The following is a 27,369-nucleotide window of genomic DNA, read 5'->3' on the forward strand; positions in this document are numbered from 1 at the left end:
CACCCTTCCTAGAAGGACGGGTGGAGTGGAAAGGGTTCCAAGGAACGCAGCGATTGCTGCGTGCGAGTGGAGATAGCGGGACCTGGAATACGCTTGCTCACTGCAGTGGTTGCAGGTCTAGTGTTCAGTGAGACTGTATGATATGGCCGAACAGTGCGAGTACGTACATTTGAGAACGCCATCTCCTCATCATGGCGCGACCGCCAACGTGTCAACGTGCAGGAACTAAGCAGTGGCTTCAATCTCCGTACTCGCCACTTTGTGTCCAAGCCAACGAGAAAGAGGTAGTGATGAAAAACTGAATGTTGGTGTAGCAAGCTTGCAGTTGTTCAGAACACGTACACCGGTTGCGTGGTGACGGGGTAGCGCTGCATGACTTCCTCGGGCAGCGGTGGAATAGCGGCGCGTAGGCGACGCGGGCCCTGACCGCGCCGGCGTCGGTGGTTCCTCGCGTAGCGACGCCAGATGCCCGACAGCGTCGAGTAGGCACCGTCGACGAGCACATCGAGCACGTGGAAGATCTGAAGCGACGAGTAGCCCAGGTAGACGCCCATCAGGCCGCCAATGTTACGAAACAGGCTCGACAGCTGTGGTAATATCAAACGTTTGTAATAATTAGGAGGCTGCGTGAAAAAAGAAAATGCACGGGCCCGTCGACTGATGTCAACTGCGGGCCACTGTAACTACCATGCGCAAATAGAAGGGAATTGAAAGAAAAGTGCAAGGAGTGGGTGGAACGCAGAGACGCGCACGAAGCCATCGAGTCCACGCGTTGCGGTGACGATGGGGTCGACATAAAATCCAAGGAGGCTATACAGAACTTCTGTATATATCACCTAATTGATGAAATCCACGCATAGATAGACATTATCCCTGAGTGAGAGCTGCGCTTCACTCGTGAGCGCGCTTTAAAAATAGGCGGGACTATGAGCGGTTACTGGACTATAAAAATAAATTTAATAAAATGTAGTATGAGGCTTGAAAGCGGCACTGCTTTTCCACTTTGACCAGGCAAGCTTTGTTAAAACACTCTTTCTTACTTTGCTGTACATATACAGCATTGGCGTTAGGCGCCTTCGCCTCGGCGGCACTACTATATAGTAACGCATAGAATAGTATAGTGGTCATATGTAACCACAGGGGAAAATGGCTTTCACGGTTATAGAAGAAAGGAGGGAGAAAACACTACACATGACCCCTATGAGCAGAGTTGGTCCTGACCGAATCTTTTCTTAATGGTTGCATCATTACTAGAATAGTGTTCCAACAAGGTTTTAGGGTGTTGCACCGCTTTGCATGTGCGGAACACTGCAGGAAGAAGCAATGCATTTGCCCTAGTCAGGAAGATTTGTTTTTAAGCTCCGATGGAAAGTTTAATGAGTGCTGTTAGTGATGAATGACAATACGGCAGAGGAAGTGGTGCAGACAATGCTCGCGTTCAAAATCTGTGTAGTTAAAGGAATAATTCGATCGAATTCTTACCGTCAGTTTCGGCTCTTTGCTCTTGTAGAGGACTTTGGTACTTCTCATGAAAACTACCACCCTGACATGAATCCTGCCAAAAGTCAAACCGGTTAGCGCACGTAAGAATCTGCTAATTATAGCAAGATAACGCGATTATTGAGACAAGGGGATCAAAGAAAGCGACAAGAGGACCTGACCACATCGTGAAATTAGGGAAAAAAAAGAAGAAAATTTGAAACACGACTGCATTTAGAACTAAAATGGAGAAAGATACAGAACACTCAGTGATGCAAGCATCGCGTAATACACACACACACACACACACGAATACAATGATGCGAGATGAAGTCCATAGCATGAAATTAGCTCCGTTAACTAAAAGAGCAGGATGCATGCGCCATCCTTCTAACACGCGCTATTCGGAAAATACAGCGGGAGCGGGGTGGGTGAGTCACGGCAATATGCAGTAGGGCACAGCTTATGTTATGGGGGATAGTTAAAGTACGTCGATACTATTGAGTACGATCACTTGTGGACAATCTCAACGTTAGCTAGACCACTCATGTACTTTCGAAGGTATAGATATATTGACAGCCACCGACGTATAGCTCAGGCGGTAGAGCACCGTATGCGACATGCGGAGGCCATGGTTGGTTGGTTGGTTTGTGGGGTTTAACGTCCCAAAGCGGCTCAGGCTATGAGAGACGCCGTAATGGAGGACTCCGGAAATTTCGACTACCTGGGGTTCTTTAACGTGTTCAGATCCTTTCGGCGTCATGGGGTTTTGTTATACTTTTTTTTTATTTTTAAAAGGCACCTCAGAACTAAGCTAACTATTCAATTATTGTCCTCTAAAAAGTCATACAATAAAAAAAAAGCATTCCTTCACGCCTCCCATGACCAAAAACGTCTGTTAATTGGCTGTTTCGTAACCAAAAATCTGTCACGTCACGAATGCGAAACCGCACAACGAACACTTTGTTTTTTTACGTATAAAAGTGAGAAGGTCTTCCAGAGCTGAAACTGCATGCTTACGTACGTAGCCAGATGAAACCAACGAATGAAGCAGTGCTGCGCGCTATAGAATAATTTGAAAATTTATCTCTTTTCTGCAAAATTGTCGCAAATATCCTGGTGCGATTGCCCTGAATATTTTAATGTTTCAGGTTGCCATGCTGCAAAATAAGAAATAAATTTCAAGATTCAAAGTGGGAATACTGGGTCTAGCGCAAGCGGCATTAGAGGGACTTTTTGCATGTGCATATTTGTCAACCTTGAGATAAGCGAATAGCAGGATACGCGTCTCTGGCTGCTCCGCTCTGGGGCTTTTTTTTTTTTCCCTGGCGCGGAGAATGTTCTCACCTCTTGCCCTCTTTTGGCGGCGGAGACAGCTCGGCGTCATCGTTATTCATCTGAAAGATATGAAAACGATAATGATACAAGGACAATAGCGTACTACCACCCGAGCCAAAGACTTGGTTTAGCGCAAGCGATGTATCGCGTCAAACCTAACTTACTTTGCGCACACTAATCGATGTAAATCTGTTGTTTAGATGCAGTTAACTTTGCTTACAAAGAGAAGTGGTCGCTGCGACAAAGCAGGTGCAAAGCGAGTGCCGCCGCCTTTTGTGGCGTCCACTTTTGAATGGGCGGATGGAGGTGTTTGCCGGAACAGTGCCAAAGTGCATCAGTTCACATAAATTCAAGTGTGAAGATCATCCCTGTCCAAGGTCGCCTGTACCATACCAGTTTATCATCATGCACAGAGAAGTAGCACCACCGTCAAACAACTGTGCAAAGTTTGAAATAAAGGAGCACCGTCATATGGCCGTTTTATGTTCACAGCAACCCTATATAGAGACAGGCGGCCCTTGAAGGGGACTTGAAGACAAAAACATCGAGTTTTCGCCACAGGAAAAATAGAATATGTGATCCTCTTTAGGTACGCTGCCGTCTCTCCCGCCACGAAACAAGCGTTAATTGCTTAAAATATTCCGTTAAATTTTTGTCTCATTAGATTAAAGTTTTGAAAGCTTATACGCCGAATTAGACTCCGTGCGATCACCGTCTTGACGTTAGTGGCGGCGTATGCAAGCCAATGAGATCCGCGCAGTAGCTTGCTAACACACCTGACCGAATATGGTAACACTTGTGTTTTCAATACACTATAGCGCAGCAAAAGACGAGGACACAAGATTGAGAGACGAACACCACGAGCGCTAACTTCCAACAAATTTTATTCTCCTGAAGCATCATATATAAACGCCAGAAAAACATGAATCAGATGTGCTAACAGTATCAATTCCTTAGAAAGACAAGCTCTTTATCTGAGAGGAGAATGGAAGGTGTGCTTACACACGCGCGTCCTGAACTATTTATCTTTTCGGCTGCAATGATTTCGCGCGTTACTCTTTCTCTGCTTTTTCCTATTACCACACTTTTATCAAAGAAAGGCTTACAGGTTTTTCAGATAAAGAGCTTGTCTTTCTAAGGAATTGATACTGTTAGCACATCTGATTCATGTTTTTCTGGCGTTTATATATGATGCTTCAGGAGAATAAAATTTGTTGGAAGTTAGCGCTCGTGGTGTTCGTCTCTCGATCTTGTGTCCTCGTCTTTTGCTGCGCTATAGTGTATTGGAATCATGTACCAACAAGCCCAAAAGCCACGCTACTTGTGTTTCGTTTTGTGTCGTTTTCTAGCTTAAAAAAAAAAAAAAAACTCCATTTCACGTTTTGAGCGTTCCCTTTGTGATTAAAACTATAACGTCCATCGATACACACCAAACACATGAATTTTCGCCCCACTATATATATGTATATTACGGTTAAAAAAGAAGACACGCGATGATCTTACGATTCGGCTCGTCCACGTCAGTGAGCTGGAGGTTGTTTGGTAGTACTGAACCCTGCAAGATAAAATGACGCTTTCAGCGGCATCGACACATGACATTTGCTTTACGTGCCGAACGTGATTTGGTAGTATTGAACCCTGCAAGATAAAATGACGCTTTCAGCGGTATCGACACATGACATTTTCTTTACGTGCCGAACATGATTTGGTAGTATTGAACCCTGCAAGATAAAATGACGCTTTCAGCGGCATCGACACATGACATTTTCTTTACGTGCCGAACATGATTTGGTAGTATTGAACCCTACAAGATAAAATGACGCTTTCAGCGGCATCGACACATGGCATTTTCTTTACGCGCCGAACATGATTTGGTAGTATTGAACCCTGCAAGATAAAATGACGCTTTCAGCGGCATCGACACATGACATTTTCTTTACGTGCCGAACATGATTTGGTAGTATTGAACCCTGCAAGATAAAATGACGCATCGACGCATGACATTTTCTTTACGTGCCGAACATGATTTGGTAGTATTGAACCCTGCAAGATAAAATGACACTTTCAGCAGCATCGACACATGACATTTTCTTTATGTGCCGAGTATGACATGCGCCGTTAGCATGGAAAGGCGGTTCCGGCATCTTCAGTGCTCACCTATCTTGAAGTAAGTTAATTGTATCCGTACAGCCAGGGGCTTTCCGCTCCTGACGACGTTTATTAGAGAAAGAAGAGCTATTGACTTACTCACAAGCGGTGAGACATTTGCACGTGATTAATTTACGATCAATCTTGGCCTCCACGGATCTTTCGCAATCGCCTGCAGTGAAAGAAAAAAAAACACAATGACAATTACTCGCACATCCCTCGCTTCCTTTTATCGCGATGTTGGTCACCGACGTAACGCGAGTTTTTGCGTCGTTTTGAATGTATTCAAGTACACGCACTGCGTGCGAATCATTTTCCACACCAAAAGCACGAGGTAAATTGCGATATGCCAGCAAGAAAATAGTACTGAAGGGGTCCCCTATAGAAATTACAATGGTCACTGTAAACAGGCGACGAAGAAATGTACGAAGAATACCTTAATTATTCATGTTTCATAATGTCATGTTGACGTGCAGGCCTTGCGCGTGGGGACAAATATATGACGAGCGTTTGCGAAGCCTACACAAAATAATCGCGGGAAAATGTTTTGCTAGATATTTGCAGTTCCAACTCTCAAACCTTAATTGGTTTCCTATAGTACAGGTATACTGATATTGGCATTTCCACTAAATTATTTGTACTTCGATATCGCTTGCTTTGCTGCATAATCGCCAAACCGGCCCGTAATAGGTCATGTGAGCGCAGATACGGAAAATCTCGAAAGGTAAGCGTGCACTGTCAGGGTTAATGGCGGCGCAAGCTGGCTTCTGTGCATCTGTGCTGCAGCCAGCTTTACGCGCGTTTGAGCGAGGTTAAAGGTTTTAGATTAATAAGTATTATTATTTTTCAAAGCAACATGAAGACAATTCGACTGAGGTAAAAATCAAGGCGCTCGTGTGCTGTGCGATGTCAGCGCACTTTAAATAACCTCAGGTGGTCGAAATATCGGGAGCCCTCCACTATGGCGTCTCTTATAGCCTGAGTCACTTGGGGGCGTTAAACCACATCAAACTGAACAAAGACAATGAATTGCAGCGGAGCAAAAAGAGAAAGTAAGAATCGGAAGTAGCAGGGACGATATTCATCTGATCCTTTAGCGTCGACTTCGGAAACGCACCTCACACATGCGCAAAGCCCGCTGATGTATATCCGTTGTGAGCGACGAAGGTTGTTTCTAATCCATATTACATTACTGCAAATCAGAACTGATCCGAAACTCAGCTGCGAAGAACGCGAAATTCAGTAAGACACGGAACGTTTCCTAGCAAAAGCGGCCTTTCATAAACAATTTCATAGTTGACGAGAATTGTCTGCATCCTCCGCATCAGCGACCCACGTGGCCCTCGAAAAAAGCCTCTTATACGTACCTCGCAGAACATCCACGCAGACGGGAGACTCCACCAATTGGGGCGCGTGTACTCGAATGTGGTTGAAAGACCGGCAGCCACACTTCTCGAAAATGTGCACCTGGTAGCAGTACTCGTCGCAGGCCTTAAATGAAACGGATGTTCCATGCACACTGGTAAGTAACACGCTTGAGGTATTCGACCTCATGCGTCGTTGCAGAAGCAAACAGACTCTCCCTTTAAACATGATTTGTAATAATATGGAGATCTACGACAACTTTAAATGTCACGTTTTTAACTTGATAGCGTTAAAAACCCCGTATTTTTGAAAATGCGGCCTCGGAGGTGCGAGCGGTAAAGCACGGGACCAGTTCTGGGACATGACCGCGCACTGACGGGTCGTCGGGTAGTGCGGCTTCAAGATCCGCAAGACATGCACGACTGGCAGGTAATGGAAGCTAACTCGGGCTTTTCTTTTGATACGGGAATGCGAGATCGGAATCCAGTCCTCCAGAACCCTTGAGTCCCGAGGTAGTCAGGCTGCCCCAAGACCATGCACGCACGTCAGTGCGGCTTGGTGAAAGTGGTCCTTCACGTAATGCGGTAGCTTAGAACTGTAGACTAATGGGCATATGCGAGGTAACATAGGTACAAGTTAAGGTATTAGTGATTAAAGTGAATGTACGCGAATGCCGATCCGCAAGGGGTGCCGTTAAATTGGAGCCATTAATGCTCTTGTTTCATAACCTGAAAGGCAAATCCTAAGGGTCATCCGCTGTTTTTCGCCACACTTAGCAACTTTACACAGCACATTTTACCATTTGCGTGTCGTCCTCGCGTACAGTACGTCGCTCAATTAAACTGCAATAAGTTGACGCACGTACCCGCTTTGTGTACACGATGCCTTTTACAACATATTTCTCCAGTTCTGGTGGCCAGTGATCCTGGCAGGGATTCTTGTATGGCTCCTTGAGATTCTTTGAGATCGTCTGTAAGAAATGACGTCTCGTGTACATTACTGGTAAACGGTACGCAACGCAACCGGAGCTTGATTATTAAAGGAAGCGAGTCCAGAACTACTCGCTCGAGTTCACACCTTGGCGACGCCGATGTAGGTGGTGGCGCCGGGCGCGGCATAGACGGCGTTGTCGAATACTTCCTCCTGGGCTCCCGCCTGGTGCACCATGATGTAGAAACCGGCGTCCACCGTCAAAGGAAGAAACTCCTCCGGCTCCATGTTCAGAGACATCCGCAGACCTTCGGGCGAGTGCGAACAAGCGTGTCAATTACGAAGAGACGAGCAAATCAAGTACGCGTAAATAAGGTTGGTCTCGTAAAAAGAAATGAATACAACAGCACCTTGTCTTAGCCGCCATGTGCACAACGGGATTACAGCTGTGTTCAAACCTACGAAGAGCGCTCCAGATTAACACAGGGGCCCCCCTCACAAGCCGTGAATAGCGTCACTATATAGTCTTTGCCAAAGTGGCACGTCTCTTTTCTTTCGCCGCCAAGCAACTGTGTACCACCGTGAAACCAACCCAACGAGCACTCCGGCTGCATTGCATCATTTCTCGTGGAGACTGTGCCGCGCAGACTGCAAGCTATTGCGATAGCGATTCTGTCAGGACAGACAAAGTAATCAGTTCTCTACTGCCTCTCCAGTCCGGCTTCTCGACTCCCACGCATACGATGTATCGCTTCGCCGCACAATTTGGTTGCCTATGTGACCCCTTCGCGCAACTATGAATTAGCCTATAAATAATTGAGGCGTGACCAGTTGATACACAAGCCAATAGTGGTGACATTGGCCGTGCTAAAAGCTCAGTGCTGCTTTGAAATAATGTATTTTCTATATTTGTGTTGGTGTTTCTTCTAGTAAACTTGTGAGATTCTGCAGGCGACGTTTGCACAAAGGTGTACACCGGCACGGGCCAGCAGTTAAGCAAGGCAGGCATGAGCAGAACAGCTGACAACCATTAGCCTCTACTTCGCCACTTATAGTACACTGCAACACCGCTCAAGCGTTCTACACAAGTTCTACGCAGAGTGTAGATACTGACCATCCGTGGCATAAACGTCTGACGCGCAAATGAACACAAGTCCTAAAATTAAAAGGCAGGCACTCACCGTTTTCGGGATCCGACATCTGCATTGCTTGCCAGCTGAAGCGGCTGCTGTTGCAGCCGAGACAGTAGCAGTTGCCGTAGCGTGGGACCATTCGTATCTCCAGGATCCTACGTAAATGGGAGACGGACAGTACGCCGGGCAGGTTAGGAACAAGAAACGCTCAATGTATATGTGTCGCTGCAGCAATGTAAGCATTCTATAGTCGTAACAGCAAAATTTCTTACTGTGTGCTCAGACAGTCTCCTTCATGAACGCGGCACTCCTGGATCATGTCCTCGAGCTGGTGGCCCAGTTTCTCGGCGCGGCTCAGGTTTCGCCTCTGTTCTTCTGAGATCCACTGCTTGAGCCGGTTGGAGAGGGCGATGTCCTCCTCGCTCAACTTTTTGGACAAGGCATGGCGTAAGGAAACGAAAAACGATGGGTTTTCAAGGGAAAAATAAGACGAGTGTAATTGACGCGTCCAGTGAACCGAGCAGTTTTGTCCAAAATAAATTACGTGAACCTAACCCTCAAATTTACTTATATCGTTTAAGAAGACAGCTCAAGAGATCAAGCGGAAGAAAGTCAGTCCTATTAAAATCTGAGCAAAATTTTAAGTAGGTTTTTAGAGCATTTTCTTCGATATTGCAGGTCACAGTTTCAAAGTAAATGTCTTCCCGAACTACAAGAATAGCGTAATGTTAAGCTTAACAAATCTCGGCATACTACTAAAGTGCGGGCTTTTCTAGTCGTTCTACAGTCTTTGGTCTAGTGCACCACAACAACTAAAATATTCAGGAGTCTGTCTGGAGCACAAAAATGATCTGCCGCACCAAAATGGCCCTGATTTGGCCCCATCGTGGTACAAACGGCCCCTGTTTTAACTTTATGACTATATCGTGATTATAAATTCTTCAAGATTGGCTGTGAAATCACAACAAGGATTATTCTTTGTATTGCTTACAGTGCATTATTTCAAGAACTGAAAGAGATACACCGGTACATCTGCGCAAGTTGATCATGCGGCAAGGCGGACACAATTAACGCAACAGACATCAATAATTAGACGTTTATTAATTACCGCAATTTTCTTTATATCTTTTAGTTACTGATATTAGGACTCAAGATTATTTTGAGAAATTTAAGGCCATAAACATAGAAGGTGCACGAGCCCGGTTTTTAAACTTTAATAATCATCAATGTGATCGATATATCGATAGCTAAATATGCGTATTTGATAGCTTGTTAGTTGGCGTTCGATATTGTATATTCACAGAATGCCATTGCTTGCATTTCGTGCACATCAAATCCCGGAGCCGTTTGCGCTTTTGATGATGTGGAAGAAAACAAATTTACTTTAGCGACGCGAGGCAGTTTTGGAAGCATTCAGTGCAAAAAAACAACTCAAGCAGCATTCAAATTTGTATTTTTGACATCAGATATTTCTAAACACATTGCGATTAAGAAAATATAAAAACTGGGTTCATCATCTGTGTGGACGACTTAAAATTTCGTAGTATAATTATGCCCGGTAAAACCAAAATAGAAGTGTGGATGTGAATTTTCGTCAATTAATTGCCTTATTATCGACTTATCATATACGTAATGTCCGCCTAGATGTGGAAGCGAACTGCAAAGCCTGCACCCAAGTCTTTTTCACGCGTTCTAAACCAAAGGTCCGTAAATGTTTAAAAGAAAACACATTCTATATACTTCTTCTTTAAAATGTTTCTCCACAGAACTAGCTAATTTGCCTTAAATAAATTTTGGATATACGAAGGAACGCGGCGTAAATTTTTCCCTCATGTCGTCAATTGTAAATAATTTTGAGAGACGTAGGAAAAAGCAAAACTAGCGCGCTTGAGGCTACATTTCAGCTCTGGAACACCGAAAAACGCCTATTTGCACTTTTGGTCAGCTACAACAGCTCACAATCACGACATAACCTGAGGTCATTGAGGCTACATTTCAGCTCTGGAACACCGACAAACGCCTATTTGCACTTTTGGTCAGCTCAAAATCGCAACATAACCTGAGGTCATTGAATCCATTAAAAGACATTGTTTAGATTACAAACACTACCTCTAAGGCGACCCTCGAGGTAGTAATCTGAACGCTCTCGATGTTGCAGAACAGATAAAATCCAAGCTAGTTGGTAAATACATTTGATGAAAGGACTAGTTGAGCAAAGACTAATGACAACTTGGGAGGAGCACATAAACGACCAATATGACTGAAGATACCGACCACACGTTAAAACTCTTCTAGTAGCGCACCTCCTCACAAAGATTCGACTTACATTTTCCAGTTTTCCTTGTATTGTTACTCCTTATTATGTACACTGAGTGCTAGATTGCTATTATTTTATAATTAATTTTGGGCCTCAGAAAAGGGGCATTGTTTTTATAGATGTTAGTAATTGCTGTTCCAACGATATACGTAACCTATCGAAGGCCATCGACTGCCGCAAGATACGAAAAACGTGGTAAACTTCATAATCTAATAGGTCCTAACCTTTTGATAGTCATGCACTCTTTTTAATTAAAACTGTGGATGCCAGTTCTTACCGTGACGTTCCTGTCCCGCGTTGCGCAGAGCTTTGCCAGCAGCGCTTTCTCCATCTTTCCTTGGAAGCTGTCTTCCCCGCACAGCTGAGACCTTCTCCACGGGTTCATGTTGCACACAGTAATCGCTGGGAACTGGACTTGTTTTTGCTGCGTCAAGTAAAATAGCAGAAGTGTTCTAAAAGCTTGGAGGACTGATTAAGCCGGTAAAATATTTATATTTGGTACTTCGAACATGGCATTATAGCGTTCAGAGATAACAGGAACAGCACTGAATCAGTGATTTTGTTTGAATGACGGATGATTTACGCATAAACTGTGTTGCGTCATCAAGCATAGCGGGTTGGCTCTCTGTTAAAGCATAAAAATTCTACTATCCAATTGACAGATAAGCAAAAGTATGGGGAGAGAATAAAAAGTAGTGTGCGGGCTGGAAGAGAAAAATCACATTAAAAATCGAACGAGAATGGAGATAGCCAGGACAAAGAAAGAAAAAGACGCTCCAAAGGGACACACACGCACAAACACACGCGCGCACACGCACACACACACACGCACGCACGCACGCACGCACGCATACAAAGAAACTTGTAAGATGGTTATCACTGTACAACTCGAGATTCAGTGACAGCTGCTGAAGTTATTTAATCTTGAGATACGTTGAGGTAGTAAACTTGAGAGAAGAATGTATGTAGGTACCAATTATAAAGCATTCAGTTTACAGTTTATGTTTCAGGCATGCGCTTTCTTTAACTAGCACTATACTATCCAGTCAGCCTCCTCAAAGCATTCCGCTCTACCGCCGCTGAGCGGAGAGATTCGCACCAACTGCATACAACGAGATAAGGGAACGGGCATTTCACCGCCGTCTTTGGAAAATAAACGTTAACTATTATGACAGGCCAGGGTCCTACAATGACATAATCTCCTTCTAATGTATCTTGACACCTATGGCCGAAAATATATTTACTCAGGTTCAAGACGCCGAAAAGGCAGGAAGAAGACTGTCAGTGGACCAGTAGACGGCCTTACGTTACAAAAGCTTTTTTTTTTTTTTTTTGGTAGGAAGAAGGTCAGTTCGGAACCTATTTTCAACCGCTCCCAGCAGCCCGGCTGGTACAAAACACACTGCATGCACTGTATAGTGGAGAGCGGCAGTCTTCCAGGAGCCTCTGACACGTACGGCAGAACGGTGGCTTAATCTTCCGCAAAAGGTAAAATTATCAAATTGGCGTTTCGTTTAAATATCTGCAATTTTTTTTTATTAAGTGACAAGAACAGTACACATAACCGAACTTCAGGTTGCGTTGTTTGTCCAGGCAAATACATCATCGCGTTTAGCACATTTCTTCTTTGATTTCCGACCGCGGTCTGCAAAAAAAATTACTAATCGCCTTTATTCATTTTATTAATGAATAAAACGAAAGGTAGTACACGAAGCGACTGATCAATCACTGTTCATTCCAAAGCAAGTGTACCATGCTCACGGCTAAACTAAACCCACTTGAACCTTCTTTACTTGGTACTAAGAATACATGATGGTGGACTTAGCCCGCTGCGGACAACATGACGCACAAAGCACTGCGTTCTCTGCATGCCTCAAGTATCTCCTGATTGACACGGTCGTCGTAGGCGTAGTACTCGGTGAGCAGCTCGTGCGTGTCTCGCATGGTGAGCACGAAGAGGACGGCGTACACGGCCAGCCAGGCGAGCCGGCGTAGCGGGTGCCGGAAGCCCAGCACGAAGCGCAGCCCCGGCAACCCGGACTCGTCGAACAGCAGCCGGTATGTGGTGACCGCGTCCTGGAGCTGCGCCCATGCGCCCGTCAGCCGGCCGTTGCGACGGGCCACCGGTCGTACCGGGCTCCTCTCAGGCCAGCCTGCGCCGACTTGCCGAGTACCCAAGAATGAATGCGATATTACTTGGTTCGACAAGTAAGGAAAGGTAAAACCAGCTAAATAAACACAATACAAGTTGGAGAGCAAAGGACACCTGCTGGGAATTTTAACAACCCACATGATATCAGAAAGTTTGGAACAGCTGCCAACTCAGGCCATCTCATTTCGGTTGGGAAGGCGAAATAAGGATCAACCTTTCATTGCTCTTGAATGCCGAGTCACGCACTCTGCTCTATAGGACATGCAGGCATGCTCATACGACTATGTCAAAGCTGGGCTTTATACGTCAGGTGGTAGCCTACGATATATCCTCATACCCCTCCCTCTCCACAATATTTATGTTGTTTTCTTCTTTATTCATCGCTGTATTTAGTCACGTGCGTTGTCAACAGCATGAGCAACATTATCCCGTTCTTGAAAAACATGTTCGCACTAGTAGTTTAGCAGAAACTCCTCACAACGTCAGAGCTTACACTTTTAGAAATAGCATCGCGGCTTGAAAGCCTTCGTGCGGACAGTGCCTGATACAAATATTAGGAACTGTGTTCTCTGGGCTTGCTTCTAAGCTACAGAGTTATTCAGAAGTGGTATGGTATATACCACGCTGTAGGCTACGCGGGAGGCCTCTAATAACCAATAATCACACGCTGCAGGAGCCACACCGAAATTGGTCCATCATAATAGCTGGTTATCACGTGGCAGCAGTGTGTGCTGGGAGTGAGTTCAATAATTTTTATTTGTCCAACAAGGAACTGCGGGAATTTGTACCCTCGCCTAGACGAGCTCTTGAGCTCTTGAGCTCTTGAGCTTTTTTTTTTTTTTTTCTGTCGGTCGCCTTCTGTCGGTCGGACTGATTAGAGTTGGTTGTCTAGGCCTGATTGGAACATAAGGGTCTCCCATTGCCCCTCATTTGTAATAGTTTGGCTATTTTTGGGCACCTGAGGGCGCTCCCATAGAATGTGTGCAAGTTTCGTTTTTTCTTTGCACAATTGGCATTTGTTAGGGCTTTAACGCAGGAAGATAAGTTTTCGACGAGGCAATTTTTCGTGTTAGGGTCGGGATTAATCAGGTGTATATAAAAGCGACTAGAGGAGAAAAAGCTGGCTAAAATCTGGTCTCGCGAGAAAACGAAGAACCCTATGTTTACGGAACACGTCAATTCACGCGGAAGACTGTGCGTAAGTGTACACGGAATTGTTGCATGGAATGAGAGAGTGCTGAAGAAAACCTTTCAACAAATGCCGTACGTCGGGCTTGTCGTCCAGGGGTAAGTTTTATGGCTAAAACTTGAGTGATTGTGATGTATTTTTCAGATTAAAAAATAATATAGCTAAGCTTGCCAGCTCAGTGCGTTAATCATCGAAAACTAACTGGCATTAGCGGCCTACAAGTCAGGACTATGTTCCAGCCTTCTCTTGCGGTGGTTGGATAGTTCACGCTCCAGGCACACTTCGCGGACTCTATGCTGAAGCGCTGTCGTTGATGCAACACCGCACTTTGACTATCATGCACAGTACTCATGGCAAACCGACTGCTTGGCACCGGATACATAAACACTTACCTAAGTAAAAAAAAAAAAGCGCTAGCCATCATAAAAAGTTATAAGCTCACGATACTCAATGTCTTTAGTTCATTTGCTGCAGTCAAATTTAACAAAATCGAAAGGTAAATTTTTCTGCTTTTTACGCCGAATAAGATGGATCATAGTTAACAACTGCTGTTTTCTTCAGTTATATCCTGATAAAGCGATATTCCTCATCCCTCGTTCAGTCATCGCTCTTATATAGCCTCTACTTCCTGCAAAAAGAGCCAGCCGCTTCGCCGCCCTCGCTTCGTCGCGGTGCCATGTAGCCTGATCACATAGTGCGCGCCACTCAGAGCGACTAGCGATCCTCAGGCGCTTCGGGAGTGCCTTGGCAACCATGCGCTAGGCTCTTTTCCTGGTCTTCTCGCTACCGCAGATGTGGCTATCTTTCGATATAACAGTGCTTCGCCGAAACGAGATGATGACGGATATTACTTTTTTGACTGCGTACAGCCTAACTATAGTAGCGCAAAAAGTGAAACTATTACAGACTGATGTAAAACGCATCATATTATCTCTTCAGCTTTTGAAATTTCGGTTGGTAATCAGGTAGAGAAGAGTTTGCGGTCTTTCCCGTCGCGTATATGATAGACATCGCCGGTCCTCATGGTGGTGTTATGGCAACAAAGTCGGGATGTTTAGGACGACTGACAATAACTCGACAGCAGAAGTACTAAGGATAATTTAAAATAATAAAGAAGGAAATACTCAACCTTAGAGAACTCGGCAACAATGCGCGCCTTAAACTTAAATTCGTGCAGCAGGGAGGACACAAGGATAGAATAGGTGAAAACTATGAATGGGAGCTAGGAGTTTAGAAACGGAAGGTGAAAGCCAGAAAGGGAGACCCGTGAAATGAATTTGCGCTGTAGAAAACAGTGGTGTGAATGAAAATCCCAGGTTTAGTAACTATAGAGATAGTAGCAAATGATCACGCTCCGGAAAGAAATACGCCCGTTTGTCATAACAGACAGATCTGCTGACGTCCATGCGCGGAAAGGAGGTAACGACCTGTATCTTCTGCGACAGTAAACGAAACTGCGCATGTACACTGCTTTCGCAAAACTGAGCGCTGTCTTCAGAAGCCGACAAAATGCCACAATATTTCTGAGAGTTCTCCTTTTAGTGTGCTGTGAAGGAGAAGCACATTGAAGCTCACCTTTGGGCTGTATAACCCTCTGTTCCTCCAATGGGATTCCATGGGTGGCTACGTGAACATGGCGATTCATGGAAACTTGATTTCGCCCAGCAGGCACCCAGGTAAGATAAGAGGTAGTTTGTAGACACCTCCTTGGCTGAAAGCTGACGGCAGGAATTTAAATCGCGTTTCTTTACGCGTTCGCAGGTTCCTCGGCAACCTCTAAAGCTAGCTTTGAAAATCGAATACGCAAAATAAAGGGAATGCGAGATGTGGCTAATGCATCCACCGTTTCTGAAATGTGTGACTTTTTTTTTTTTTCCTGAAGGGCAATGAAAAAACTTGGTAAGATCGAAGTCCAGCCTTTATACAGGCCTTGAGGCAGATTTTATTCAGCGAAATCGACCTCCTCACACGGCACGCCCTATATGGAAAGCCTACCGTGAAAACATATGGCGGTCAGCTATCAATACTGCAGCAAAGTGAGTCGATACGTGGCCGGCTTTCAACAAGTCAGTGTTTTTTGCTTGTGTTTTTAGCTTGGACATACAGCGCATGCTTAAAGGGCAACTCCTGTGACTTTTTTAACATTTTGAGTTTTTGATTGCATTAAATTCCTCAGTGTGTCCTGACTCCAACACACAGAAAAAAAAAAAAAAAAAACGCTATTCTAAATTTTAATTAGAACTATTTTTAACAAGAAAAAAAAACAGCAAATCGAAATTGCTTCCATGGCAAGAGATGACGTTCCATTTGACGAAACGGTGACGTCACATACAGTATTAGGAAAATGCACGCGCGTTGAATTATGGAAATAAAGTATGTAAATCGTGACGCAGTACATAAAATGCCTTAGATAATCTAATACTGGCCTCAAAATATCACGATCACGCGGGAATTGGGCAATAACGCGTGTATATTATTTGTGACGTCACAAATGCAGTGTTGCCCGCAGAACAGCCTGGGTAACTAGATGCAAGGCGATTCCTAATGAGCAGTGCCGGTACAAGACAGGAACACCACTTGAGACAAAGCCTTTTTATATCTGTCAAATTCAAGCGCATCGCCAAAAAGCAAAAACAAGGTGTCAAGGACAGGCAAGTGGGTTGATTGATTTGATTCCATTTTATTCAGAGGTCTCAGAAAAATGTACAAACACTTTTCGGACCAACGCTTTTCGTTCCCGGTTACTTGCCCCACCACCCGGTAAGCGCAGGTCATACCTTTGCAGGGTCAAGCTGTGCTCTCAGAAGAGTACATGGTACGTGGGAGTGATTTTCACAAAGTAATGAAGTGTTTTCAGAGGGAGAATGGGCGGCCTATCGTAGGTGGCCAAGCCGGAAGCCGCCTGCAAAGGCCCATTGAAGAAGCGCCGACGCCACGGCGTCGACCGCGCTGAGCAGAACGACCATAGAGGCACCTAGGTACATGCCCATCAGTCCTCCGGCACGACTGAGCACGGTGGCAAACTGCGTACAATGTCGGGGAGAGGTCACGATCAGCCGCTGGTTAGAGGCATACACAGACAACAATGAAAACACCGCCCTGCTAAGGAACTCGTCTGGTCGTCTTAGGGTGAAGCCGAAGCCATGTCACTTGTCCCGATATTAGAGGAAGATGACGTAGAAAGAATGCGCGAGCCATGAGATAATGATCTATCAAGATGCACTTGCGGTCTAGTTAGTCCACGAGTACTAGAATTTTTACTTTTCTAAACGGAAAGAAGTTTGCCTCACGTCAAAGCATGCACATGACGTCGTAGCAATACTGCAACAATTGTAGCAATATTCGCTAGCAGATAAGAAAAAACGCACCAGAGCTAGCGACCCATCATCACGAAATCGCGCTGTCCGATCACCAAGGTGCTGCACTGCTTCCTCACCTCGACTCTAGGAATCCTCGCTTGCACGCGCGTGTGAGGAGACAGCTGGTAAACGGTGACCTCAGTCTGGAGGCTGCCAACACAACACAACAAAACAAGCAAACGATTGCGAACAATAGAACTCGCTTCTGCAAGCAACGAGGAATTATACCAATGCATGAAAAAGCTGTTTCACTCACCGGCTGGTAATGTGTCTCGAAGAATTCACCACCTGGGATCGCACCAAAAGGACAAAGTTCTAGTGATGCGCACCCGTACGGCACTTGTAGTTTTATTCGCAATATGGTGCATAACAAAAAAAGAAAAACGAAAACCGGACCAACCGTTTTTCTGCGTAAGGCCAAAGCACTTTTTGTCGTATGGTAAGCAATGTCTCTGTTGAAAAAATAAAAAAGAGGGGAGAGTGGGAGAGGGAGGGAGGGGAAGCATCCACGTTACAGCAAAGAGTTAACAGGTGTACGCCTTTGGCAAAGATTGTCGCTCATATTCATGCATTCAAGTTGCTAAACGCAAGCAAGACGTCCTGCTCTCCGCAATCGTGTCCGCAACCGTGTCCGCAACCATTCAAGCCCTTCAAGATGACACACCCTGAAATTTTGGACAAACTGTGGGGAAGAGGTCTTGAAAGTATTTTTTTTTTTCACATGCTGTTCCATAACTGCACCATAAAAATCAACATACCCGCAGATCGTCCCTCGTTCAGGCGTTTAGATTTTTCTTTTAATTTTTTTTTTCAAAAACGTAGATTGCTACGGCAGTCTTGATTACTCGTTCTGATCACAGGACAAACTCCAGATGCTATGTATCGGAAGCTTAGATCATTGCTGTCAATACTTTCATTAAAAGTGTCTTACAGTATTCCACAGTTGCCTCACAATTATTTTCAAAAGATGCAGACCATTCTTTTTCTATGGTGATTTCAACTACTCGGTACGAAGGCAGAACATCCTCAAAAGCAAATTTTTGTTACTCACCAGAAGCTTAGGTCACTCCCATCAACATGTGCCTAACATAACCACGGCTGGACACGAGCGTCGACGGCGCGCGCTTTCGTAATGCCTGCGCCCTGGCCGCGGACAATGAGAGCTCTCCTAAGCGATTTGCGCTGTCTGCTGCCGCGAGGGGCGCGGTGGATCTGCTCCAGCTCCACCTAAAACACTCGAATTTAACACCACCAGCCACGCGGTTCTGTGGCAGCGGCCGGTGCGCGCCTGGTCCTGTGCCTTCAAGCGCTTGTTCACGCGGTACAGGGTGCTGAAATAATAAAAATTGCGGAGGATTCACCTACTTCGTTAATTTCAAACTAGATACTATATTTCCTTCACAAAGCTGGCTGTTACAAAATACAAAGAGGGGAAACCATCCTTCAGTTTCACAGAGCTAGACGGGCATGGTATCATCTCCGCTATGTTCTATATGGGGTGTGTGTGGGAAAATAGAACATTATATAATGTGCTGTCCAGAGTACAGCGCGGAAAGGTGTGTGATGCTTGCTTCCTTCAAGAAGACAGGGGCCCTTTATGGTGCACTTCAGGACATTGTCTACACGAGTGGAAACCAGACTTGCAGAAGGGAGGATGCACGCCTTCTTTTACAATTTCTGCAAGACAATGATCTCCACTCCAGATGGTGACAGCTGGAATGATTTATGTTCTACTGTGAGCGAATGTTTGCATGGATGGTCACTTCTGGATTGGACTATGTAATACTGTGAGCGGATGTGTGCATAGATGGTGACTGCTGGAGTGGAATATGTACTGTTATAAGTGTATGTGCGCATAGTGGGGTAGATTTCACAGATATTAGGATTTTTTAAACACATAAGTGAAGATACGATGGAGCAATTGCCGGCAGAATAAGCAAGGCTAATTCTACTTCTAGTATACAACTCAACTCAACTCAGAGCTAGATAGAGCATATAATATATCCAGTTATTATGCTTCTTAGCACGTTTATGCTTCTTAACCGCTTATTATGCCTCTTTGGCTGGTACCATAGTGCTGAGTTTGAATTTTGGCCACTATATATGTCTGCATGTAGGGGTCGATATTTAAGCTGGTGGCGCAAACAGCGCGGAGGGTAGTGGCTTATCCGAGCATATCAACACAATTACACAGCGACACTTTTCTGTCATTGCATGCAGCTCACAGCGCTGTTCTATTCTGTGCTGCAACGAGGTCTCAAAGCTGCGACATCAGCCTACAACGTGCCCTTAGACACGAACGCGATTGCCTTATCACGGCCGCTTGATTTTCCCTTGACACAATAGCAACTTCAACCTAATATAATAAACACAAGGAACCGATTTTGCTTTACATGCATGCATTGTCCGCGAGAGCTTGCATCCATTTCACATCTTGAAAATAATACTGAATTGCGTGAGTGCGTGAAAAGTAACATTACGTATAGAGTGCCAGGCGTACACAAGAGGCGAGCCTCTCCAGTCAACAAAAAAAAATCCTTCACAGTATGCCTTACAAGCAGGGCAGGGAGCAGTCGCAGCTGACGCTTCCGCGATCAATTTTCATCTCCATCGCCTTCGCGCACGAGGCAGGACCTGAAATGAAAGAAATTAGCGGTGTTCGTCTGGGTGTCCCAGCTAACGAACGTAAGCTCTATAGTCCTCGCGCTGGGCTACGTCAACAAGACTGTCCGATTCAAACTGACGCTTGCGACAAAGTATAGGCATTGACAGCCCGGTAACCGCATCATTCACGGCTAAATTGAGGAAGTAAGCCGCAGTTAAGTAGCTCAAATACCCGGAGAGGGAACCGGTTTAAACCAGCAGCAAGGCGGAAGAGGAGCGCGAGACGCAGGTGGTCACGTGATTGCAAGGTGACGCGACTCGCGGTTCGGCCGGCGGCGAGCCAAAGGAGCGAGAGCGCAGTGCAGCTGTGCCGAGGCGCAGATGAAATTAGAGCATGCGCATTACCTAGCTTGTGCAGATGAATGACCGCCATTTTCGCCATGGTAACAGTATAGCTTACGCTAAAAAACTGGGATTTTAAATAGAGCTAGCCTTATCGGTATTATGGGACGTCTAGTCACAGAATGCGCTGAGCGTAGCGTGTGAATAAAACACAGCGAAGTGGTTCGCGGCAACTGCTCCAAACAACAGCGACCGTAGGTGTTCCAGCAACTGAACACAACATAACAAGTTATACTAAGCAATTATTTAACACCAGCACATTTTCAACGAGACCGCGCGTGCCCCTGAAAGTGCGCTTCTGGAACAACTCGATGTTATATGGCAGCATCCCTTAGGAAGCCTTCACGCGGAGCACAGTGCCTTCCTTCGTTGCAGTGTGCATGGAAAGCGGTTAAATCCAGGTGAACTAGAGAAATCGTTTGGACTGCCACAAAGCAAGAGTTATATATAAATGCTGATGGTTTCCGGTACAATTCTTTGTTCCTTTGCAAAGAAAGAGCACAGAGTCAAAATGAAAACTACCATAATTACAGACATATAACCGAGCAGCGCCGACCTGGAGAAGAGGGTAATTATTTTCGATACAACGCAAGAAAGCAAATACAGGCAACCAGAGAATAAAAATAAAGAAAAACTTTCCTCCAATGCTGCTCGAACAATTAATCACGCGTCACCCAGGACTCTTTGTTTATAATAATATCCACGCTGCGATATAACCGTAACGGTACTTATTCCGGCGGACACTTAGACGAGTCGGAAAGCATTCGACATCATATTTCCTGGCGCTTATTAAAACACAAGGACAGGTGCCTTAATAAAAGCTAGGAAATGCGATGTCGAAACAAAATGGTTATGACCTGTGGTAGTTATGACAGATTTATTGCGTAACATATTCAAAAGTACGCTCAAAATATTTGGTTTTACCCTCTATTATACCCTCAGTCTCCTCTAGTGCTAAAAAACATACAACTGTAGCAGCGAATTGCTCAAACTGTGAACAGTGCGACGCTTTCGGTAATTTCACGCGGTCACATTATTTTGGCGAAATGTTTTCTGTTTTATTTAGATACTTAGAGAGTCGTTCTGAGCACCAGCCACCATGCGAGCTTACCTGCAGAATCGCCGCTTGGGCATATGGGAGCCGCGTTGATAGCGCCTCTGTTTGGGCGCATGTACTGTGGTGATACACAGCCGCAGGCCTCGAAGAGCCGGGCTTGGTAGCAGTAGTCGCGGCACTCCTGTCAGCAGACCCCCCCCCCCCCCCCCCCCCCCGGATGAAGTGAAAAAGGAAAGAAAAAAGAAAAACGGGATGGTCACGAGTGTGCAATGGAAAAAAATAAAAATCTGATCGCCACCTGTAGGGCGGTAGTAAAGAATTTTTCCCAGACATGTTGTATTACGGGGGTAGCATGCGCCAACTAATCGCCATGCTTATTTCAGCGGAAAAAACGTTCACATCAAACATTTAGAAACACTAAAATCCGTTCTTTATTTCGAAAAAAAAAATCAGGTTAGAAGAAAATTAAATGTTATCGACTGAGGTCCGACGATAATACAAAAGAAAATCCAAATATTGTGAAAGTATATTACGCGGTGTGGCCTTTTGTGATCAAGAATCAATGAGCTATAGTTTATAATGGTCAGGCCACATCTGAAGATGAAGGCGAACCAACCAATAGGTAATTTCATTCGACCCATTTACTGAAAGAAAACCAGAACACTATACCGTCTGTGTCCAATGTCGCTGCAATGCGTCCGGTGGAAATTATTTTCGACAGCGTTCAGAGGCTTTCGAAAACCTTTACGAAGATTAGGGTATCGTCCATGACGATATTTCGCCACTTATTCTTAGGAGGTGGTGGGTATCAGCTTTTAGTTATCTCTGTTTAATCTACAAAATATTTAGCAATAGGCTTATAAGACGTATACAAAACCGCTCATATCATTCTTCTTTACAGGAATGGTCCCAAAATGATTCCATTATCTAAATGTTCATATCAATTATATCAACAGTACGCAGAATCCCGGAATTATCTCATTTAAAGCAATAATGGGGCGCACAACAGACAACAAGTTGTTATATCAGAAAACAGCATGGGTTTTAAAAGTGAGATGTTGTGTCGCACCATCCAGTTGATCGAGTTTTATCATGACTAAGCATGAAATATCAGCGAAGAAAAAATGAGGAGGGGGCGGAGAAGATGACGGCTAAAGGACGCGCTCTTTAGAAAGTTTGGCGTCGAAGTCGTAAGAGAAAAATCACGCGCCCTCCTCTGGCAAGCGTGGTAGCTTATATATATATATATAGTCACGTCTAGCCCTCTTGTCCGTGACATATTTTGGTGGAGGTGCGGGGTATCGATCCTAGTATATGTCCCGAACTCCTCCGCATACCCAGGATTCAGGTCCTGTGCCAATCGACACTCCTGTTCACCGCGCTAGCCGGAGGAACCTAGGCCTACCACCTGAGCACGGGCCGTTGGAGTTCAACACCGCAGGCGCCCCTCGACCGGCTATGCAAGGAGCTCCAACTTACTACACCTTGCAAAATCCACGACTGCCTCAGCCCTTCCACGGCAGTCAGAGCGAAGACGTCGAAGACTGGCTTATCCAATTTGAACGGGTCGCCTCGTTTAATCAGTGGGACGACGCCGCCAAGCTTCGAAATGTCTTCTTCAGCCTGGAAGATGGCGCTCGTACTTGGTACGAGAACCGAGAAGACGCCCTAACATCATGGCGTGAGTTCTGCCGACGAATTCGTGAGACCTATACCAGCGCGGATCGGCGAGAACGCGCAGAAAGGGCTCTACAGTCTCGTATACAGATGCCAAATGAGACTGTGACCATGTATGTGGAGGACATGACCCGGCTCTTCCGACGTTCTGACCCGGCCATGACCGAAGACAAAAAGGTGCGCCACCTTATGCACGGTATTAAAGAGCAACTGTTCGCTGGCCTCGTGCGTAATCCACCAAGGACGGTTGCCGAGTTTCTTTCGGAAGCTGTCACAATAGAGAGGATGCTCCAGCAGCGGTCTATCACTTACGACAGGCCGGTGGTCGCCGCTTCGGTTGTGGAGCCGTTTTCGGCCTTCGGGGCTACCCCGAACCTACGCGACATCATCCGTTCAGTTGTACGCGAAGAGATCCAGAAGCTCTTCGGTGCTCCACAGCCGACGGTCGGCTCTGTAGCTAGCATTGTCCGCGAAGAGCTTCAAGCGTTGAAGCCCTCGGTAGCGTCCGCTGATCCACAACCTTTCCCCACGGAGTACCTGCGTCCAACTTATGCAGATATGGCGCGACGCCCTGCCACTGCTTCGGCGCCATTACCGCCACCCGATCAAGGCTCACTGTATTCCGCACACACTGAGCCGTTCGTCGACAACCGACGACCACCCCAGCGGAAGGCGGACCTGTGGCGCGCCCCAAATCGCCAGCGCCTGTGCTTCCATTGCGGGGAGCCAGGTCATCTCTATCGCCAGTGCCCCTATCGACACCTTGGACTTCACGGATTTCCTATCGACATGCGTCGCCCTCCAATAGGCCAAAGACCCCGGGAGATTGAAGACTACTTAGCGCAGCAGCGCATGGCGCCAACTCCTCAGCGGCAGTCACGATCCACGTCCCCACGACGACCATCGCCGCAGCGCGGGCCATCCTGGACGGCGCAGCGACGCTCGCCAAGTCCCCACCGGGAAAACTAAAGACAGCGACCTCCGGGGGCGAGGCCGCTTGCAATCGACGTGACGAAGACCCCCTGACAAAGAGACCTGTGAGCGATCTGGATTTTACGGCACCGACGACAGTTCCTACGCATGAAAATCGACTCTCGCTGGACATACCCGTGCTTCTCGACGGCCATAAGGTTAGCGCATTGGTGGACACTGGCGCGGATTTTTCGATTATAAGCGGGAAGCTAGCAGCGCTTCTAAAAAAAGTCATGACACCATGGTCGGGCACGCAGATTCGCACCGCTGGCGGACATGTCGTAACTCCTAGTGGCCTGTGCACGGCACGAGTTCAAATTCGCAGCTCCACATTTATTGTAAGCTGCCTCGTTATACCTGACTGCTCCCGTGACGTTATCCTTGGAGTTGATTTTCTCCGGGAGTATGGAGCTATTATCGATCTCCGAAAGCGCACAGTGACATTTTCAACCGAGAAAGCTGCTGATACTGACGTCAAGAATCGCCAACGCCGCGCCGCCCTTCGAATTTCCGCCGAGAGCGTTTCGATTCCGCCACGCGCCAGTGTTTTTGTGACTGTTACTTGCGACGAACTGCGTGACGGGCATGCGGTCGCGGAAGGCAACCAGTCACTTTTGCTCACCCACGGCATCTGTACAGCGCGCAGCCTCATCCATCTCCGCGACGGCCGGTCTGATCTCCTGGTGACTAACTTCACCAACGAACCCCGGAATCTTTTTCGTGCTACTGCCATCGCGTTTGCTGACTCCTTAGCGGATGTTTCTGAATGTTTTACGTTTGGGGCTGTTAGCACTGTGCAGCCCCCACTTGACCGTCTTAATATTAGTCCGGATCTCTCGGACACACAGAATCGTGAGCTACGTGCCCTCCTACTAGAGTTCAGCTCTTGCTTTGCGTCCTCATCGAAAGTACGGCAAACGCCTCTCGTGAAGCACCGCATCATTACTCCTGACGACGCCCGCCCTATCCGCCAGCAGCCGTACCGTATCTCAACGACGGAACGTGAAGCGATTCAGACACAAGTTCAGGAGATGCTTTGTGATGGTGTCATACAACCATCCAACAGCCCGTGGTCATCCCCTGTCGTGCTGGTAAAGAAAAAAGATGGGACCCTTCGCTTCTGTGTCGATTATCGAAAGCTGAATGCCATCACTAAAAAAGACGTCTACCCGCTGCCCCGTATCGACGATTCGCTCGACAAGCTTCGTCGCGCCCAGTACTTCTCCTCCATTGACTTGAAGAGTGGGTACTGGCAGATTGAGGTTGATGAGCGGGACCGCGAAAAAACAGCTTTTCTCACCCCAGATGGACTGTACGAGTTCAAAGTGCTGCCTTTTGGCCTATTGTTCAGCGCCGGCAACTTTTCAGCGCATGATGGACACCGTCCTCGCCGGCCTCAAATGGCAAATCTGCTTAGTCTATCTCGACGACGTTGTCGTATTCTCTGAAACCTTTGAAGAACACCTCGAACGCCTGCGCGCAGTATTAGATGCCCTCCGGTCAGCTGACTTGACGCTCAAGCCCGAGAAGTGCCACTTTGGCTACAAAGAGTTGAAGTTTCTTGGTCACCTTGTGAGTGCCGCAGGCGTTAGGCCAGACCCCGACAAGACTGCTGCTGTCGCCAAATTTCCCGTTCCTGCAAACAAGAGAAGTTTGAAACGCTTCCTGGGTCTCTGCACGTACTACCGCCGCTTCATCGCCGATTTTTCCAAAGTTGCCGCCCCCCTGACTCGCCTCACGCGCGATGATACACAGTTCGTGTGGGGCGTCGAGCAACAAGAGGCTTTTGCGGAGCTGCGCAGCCGACTGCAAACAAGCCCTGTTCTTGCGCACTTTCATGAAGACGCTGACACCGAAGTCCACACCGACGCCAGCAATATCGGCCTTGGCGCTGTACTCGTTCAACACCAAGCTGGCGTCGAAAAGGTAATAGCGTATGCCAGCCGCACGCTCTCCCGCGCCGAGACAAACTACTCCACTACAGAAAAGGAATGCCTTGCGGTTGTGTGGGCAACCATGAAATTTAGGCCTTACCTCTACGGCCGCCAGTTTAAAGTTGTCACCGATCATCATTCCTTGTGCTGGCTGGCTAACCTCCGCGACCCATCGGGGCGCCTAGCACGATGGAGTCTTCGCCTCCAAGAATTTGAGTACACCATTGTGTATAAATCTGGCCAGAAGCACGAAGATGCTGACGCGCTGTCGCGCGCACCCGTCGGTTTAGTCGATGAGAGCACGGACGATGAGAGCGGTTTTCTTGGACTGGTGAGCGCTTCAGACATAATGACCCGACAGCGAGCTGACCCGGACCTTCGACCTGTCATTGACCACCTGCAGGGTCGCGCTGCTGATATCCCTCGGCAATTTGCTCGAAACCTGTCTGCTTTCTGTGTCCGGAATGGCGTTCTATACAAACAGAACTCCAGCACTGTTGACCGAGCGTTCCTCCTCGTAGTGCCAACCGACCTCCGTGCCGATATCCTTTTTGCCTGCCATGATGAGCCCACCTCCGGCCACTTGGGCTTTACACGCACACTCGCCCGAGTTCGTCAAGCCTATTATTGGCCTAAACTCGCTGACGCCGTTCATCGCTACGTCAGAGGCTGTCGTGAGTGCCAACGTCGAAAGGCGCCACCTCTCAAGCCAGCGGGTTTGCTCCAACCTATTGCGCCTCCCCGAACACCGTTTGACCAAATCGGCATCGACCTTCTGGGCCCATTTCCGCTGACATCGGTCGGTAACAAATGGATTATAGTTGCGACCGACTATCTCACACGGTATGCGGAAACCAAGGCGGTAAAGCGTGGCACATCATCTGAGATCGCCCAGTTTTTTATGCAGCAGATCGTGTTGCGCCATGGCGCACCGTCCCAAGTAATCACCGATCGAGGCACGGCGTTTACGGCACAACTTATGCACGACGTATTTGAGCTGAGTCACACGAGCCATCGCAAAACCACTGCTTATCACCCACAGACGAATGGCCTCACGGAGAGACTCAATAAAACGATCGCCGACATGATTGCAATGTACATAGACTCCCAGCACAAGACCTGGGACGAGATTCTCCCGTACGTCACGTATGCCTACAACCCTGCCATCCAAGAGACTGCGCGTTTTACGCCATTTCGCCTGCTCTATGGACGCGACGTTCAGACGATGTTAGATGCCATGCTTCCGTGCTGCACGGATAACCCTCTCATCCCAGACGCTGAGCAGTTTGCTCAGCGCGCCGAGGAAGCACGTC

At 46.7% G+C, this 27,369-nt stretch overlaps 2 protein-coding genes across 2 annotated transcripts in view; both read right to left on the minus strand.

The window, feature by feature from the left end:
* Positions 1-12,792, minus strand: LOC146191478 (acid-sensing ion channel 4-B-like). Its single transcript, XM_084599956.1, has 12 exons — positions 12,583-12,792; positions 10,988-11,134; positions 8,666-8,820; positions 8,442-8,548; positions 7,408-7,568; positions 7,196-7,300; positions 6,333-6,456; positions 5,065-5,137; positions 4,321-4,372; positions 2,827-2,876; positions 1,483-1,555; positions 1-587 (listed from the first exon to the last, which is right to left on the minus strand). Exons 1-12 carry the CDS (start codon positions 12,652-12,654, stop codon positions 330-332), a joined length of 1,377 nt encoding a protein of 458 aa, XP_084456082.1. The 5' UTR covers positions 12,655-12,792; the 3' UTR covers positions 1-329.
* Positions 12,793-16,726: 3,934 nt separating this feature from the next.
* Positions 16,727-27,369, minus strand: part of LOC146191479 (acid-sensing ion channel 1A-like) — a 54,611-nt gene continuing 43,968 nt past the window's right edge. Inside the window, exons 6-11 of the mRNA XM_084599957.1 lie at positions 21,528-21,654; positions 19,966-20,044; positions 17,811-17,862; positions 17,667-17,698; positions 17,488-17,560; positions 16,727-17,074 (exon numbers count right to left, since the gene is read on the minus strand). Of these exons, the coding sequence (XP_084456083.1) occupies positions 16,925-17,074; positions 17,488-17,560; positions 17,667-17,698; positions 17,811-17,862; positions 19,966-20,044; positions 21,528-21,654 (513 nt within the window). The 3' untranslated portion in view covers positions 16,727-16,924. The remainder of the gene's footprint in view (positions 17,075-17,487; positions 17,561-17,666; positions 17,699-17,810; positions 17,863-19,965; positions 20,045-21,527; positions 21,655-27,369) is intronic.

Source organism: Amblyomma maculatum, chromosome 4, assembly GCF_055883805.1.
Source record: "Amblyomma maculatum isolate TAMU_Amacu chromosome 4, ASM5588380v1, whole genome shotgun sequence".
Lineage (NCBI taxonomy): Eukaryota > Metazoa > Arthropoda > Arachnida > Ixodida > Ixodidae > Amblyomma > Amblyomma maculatum.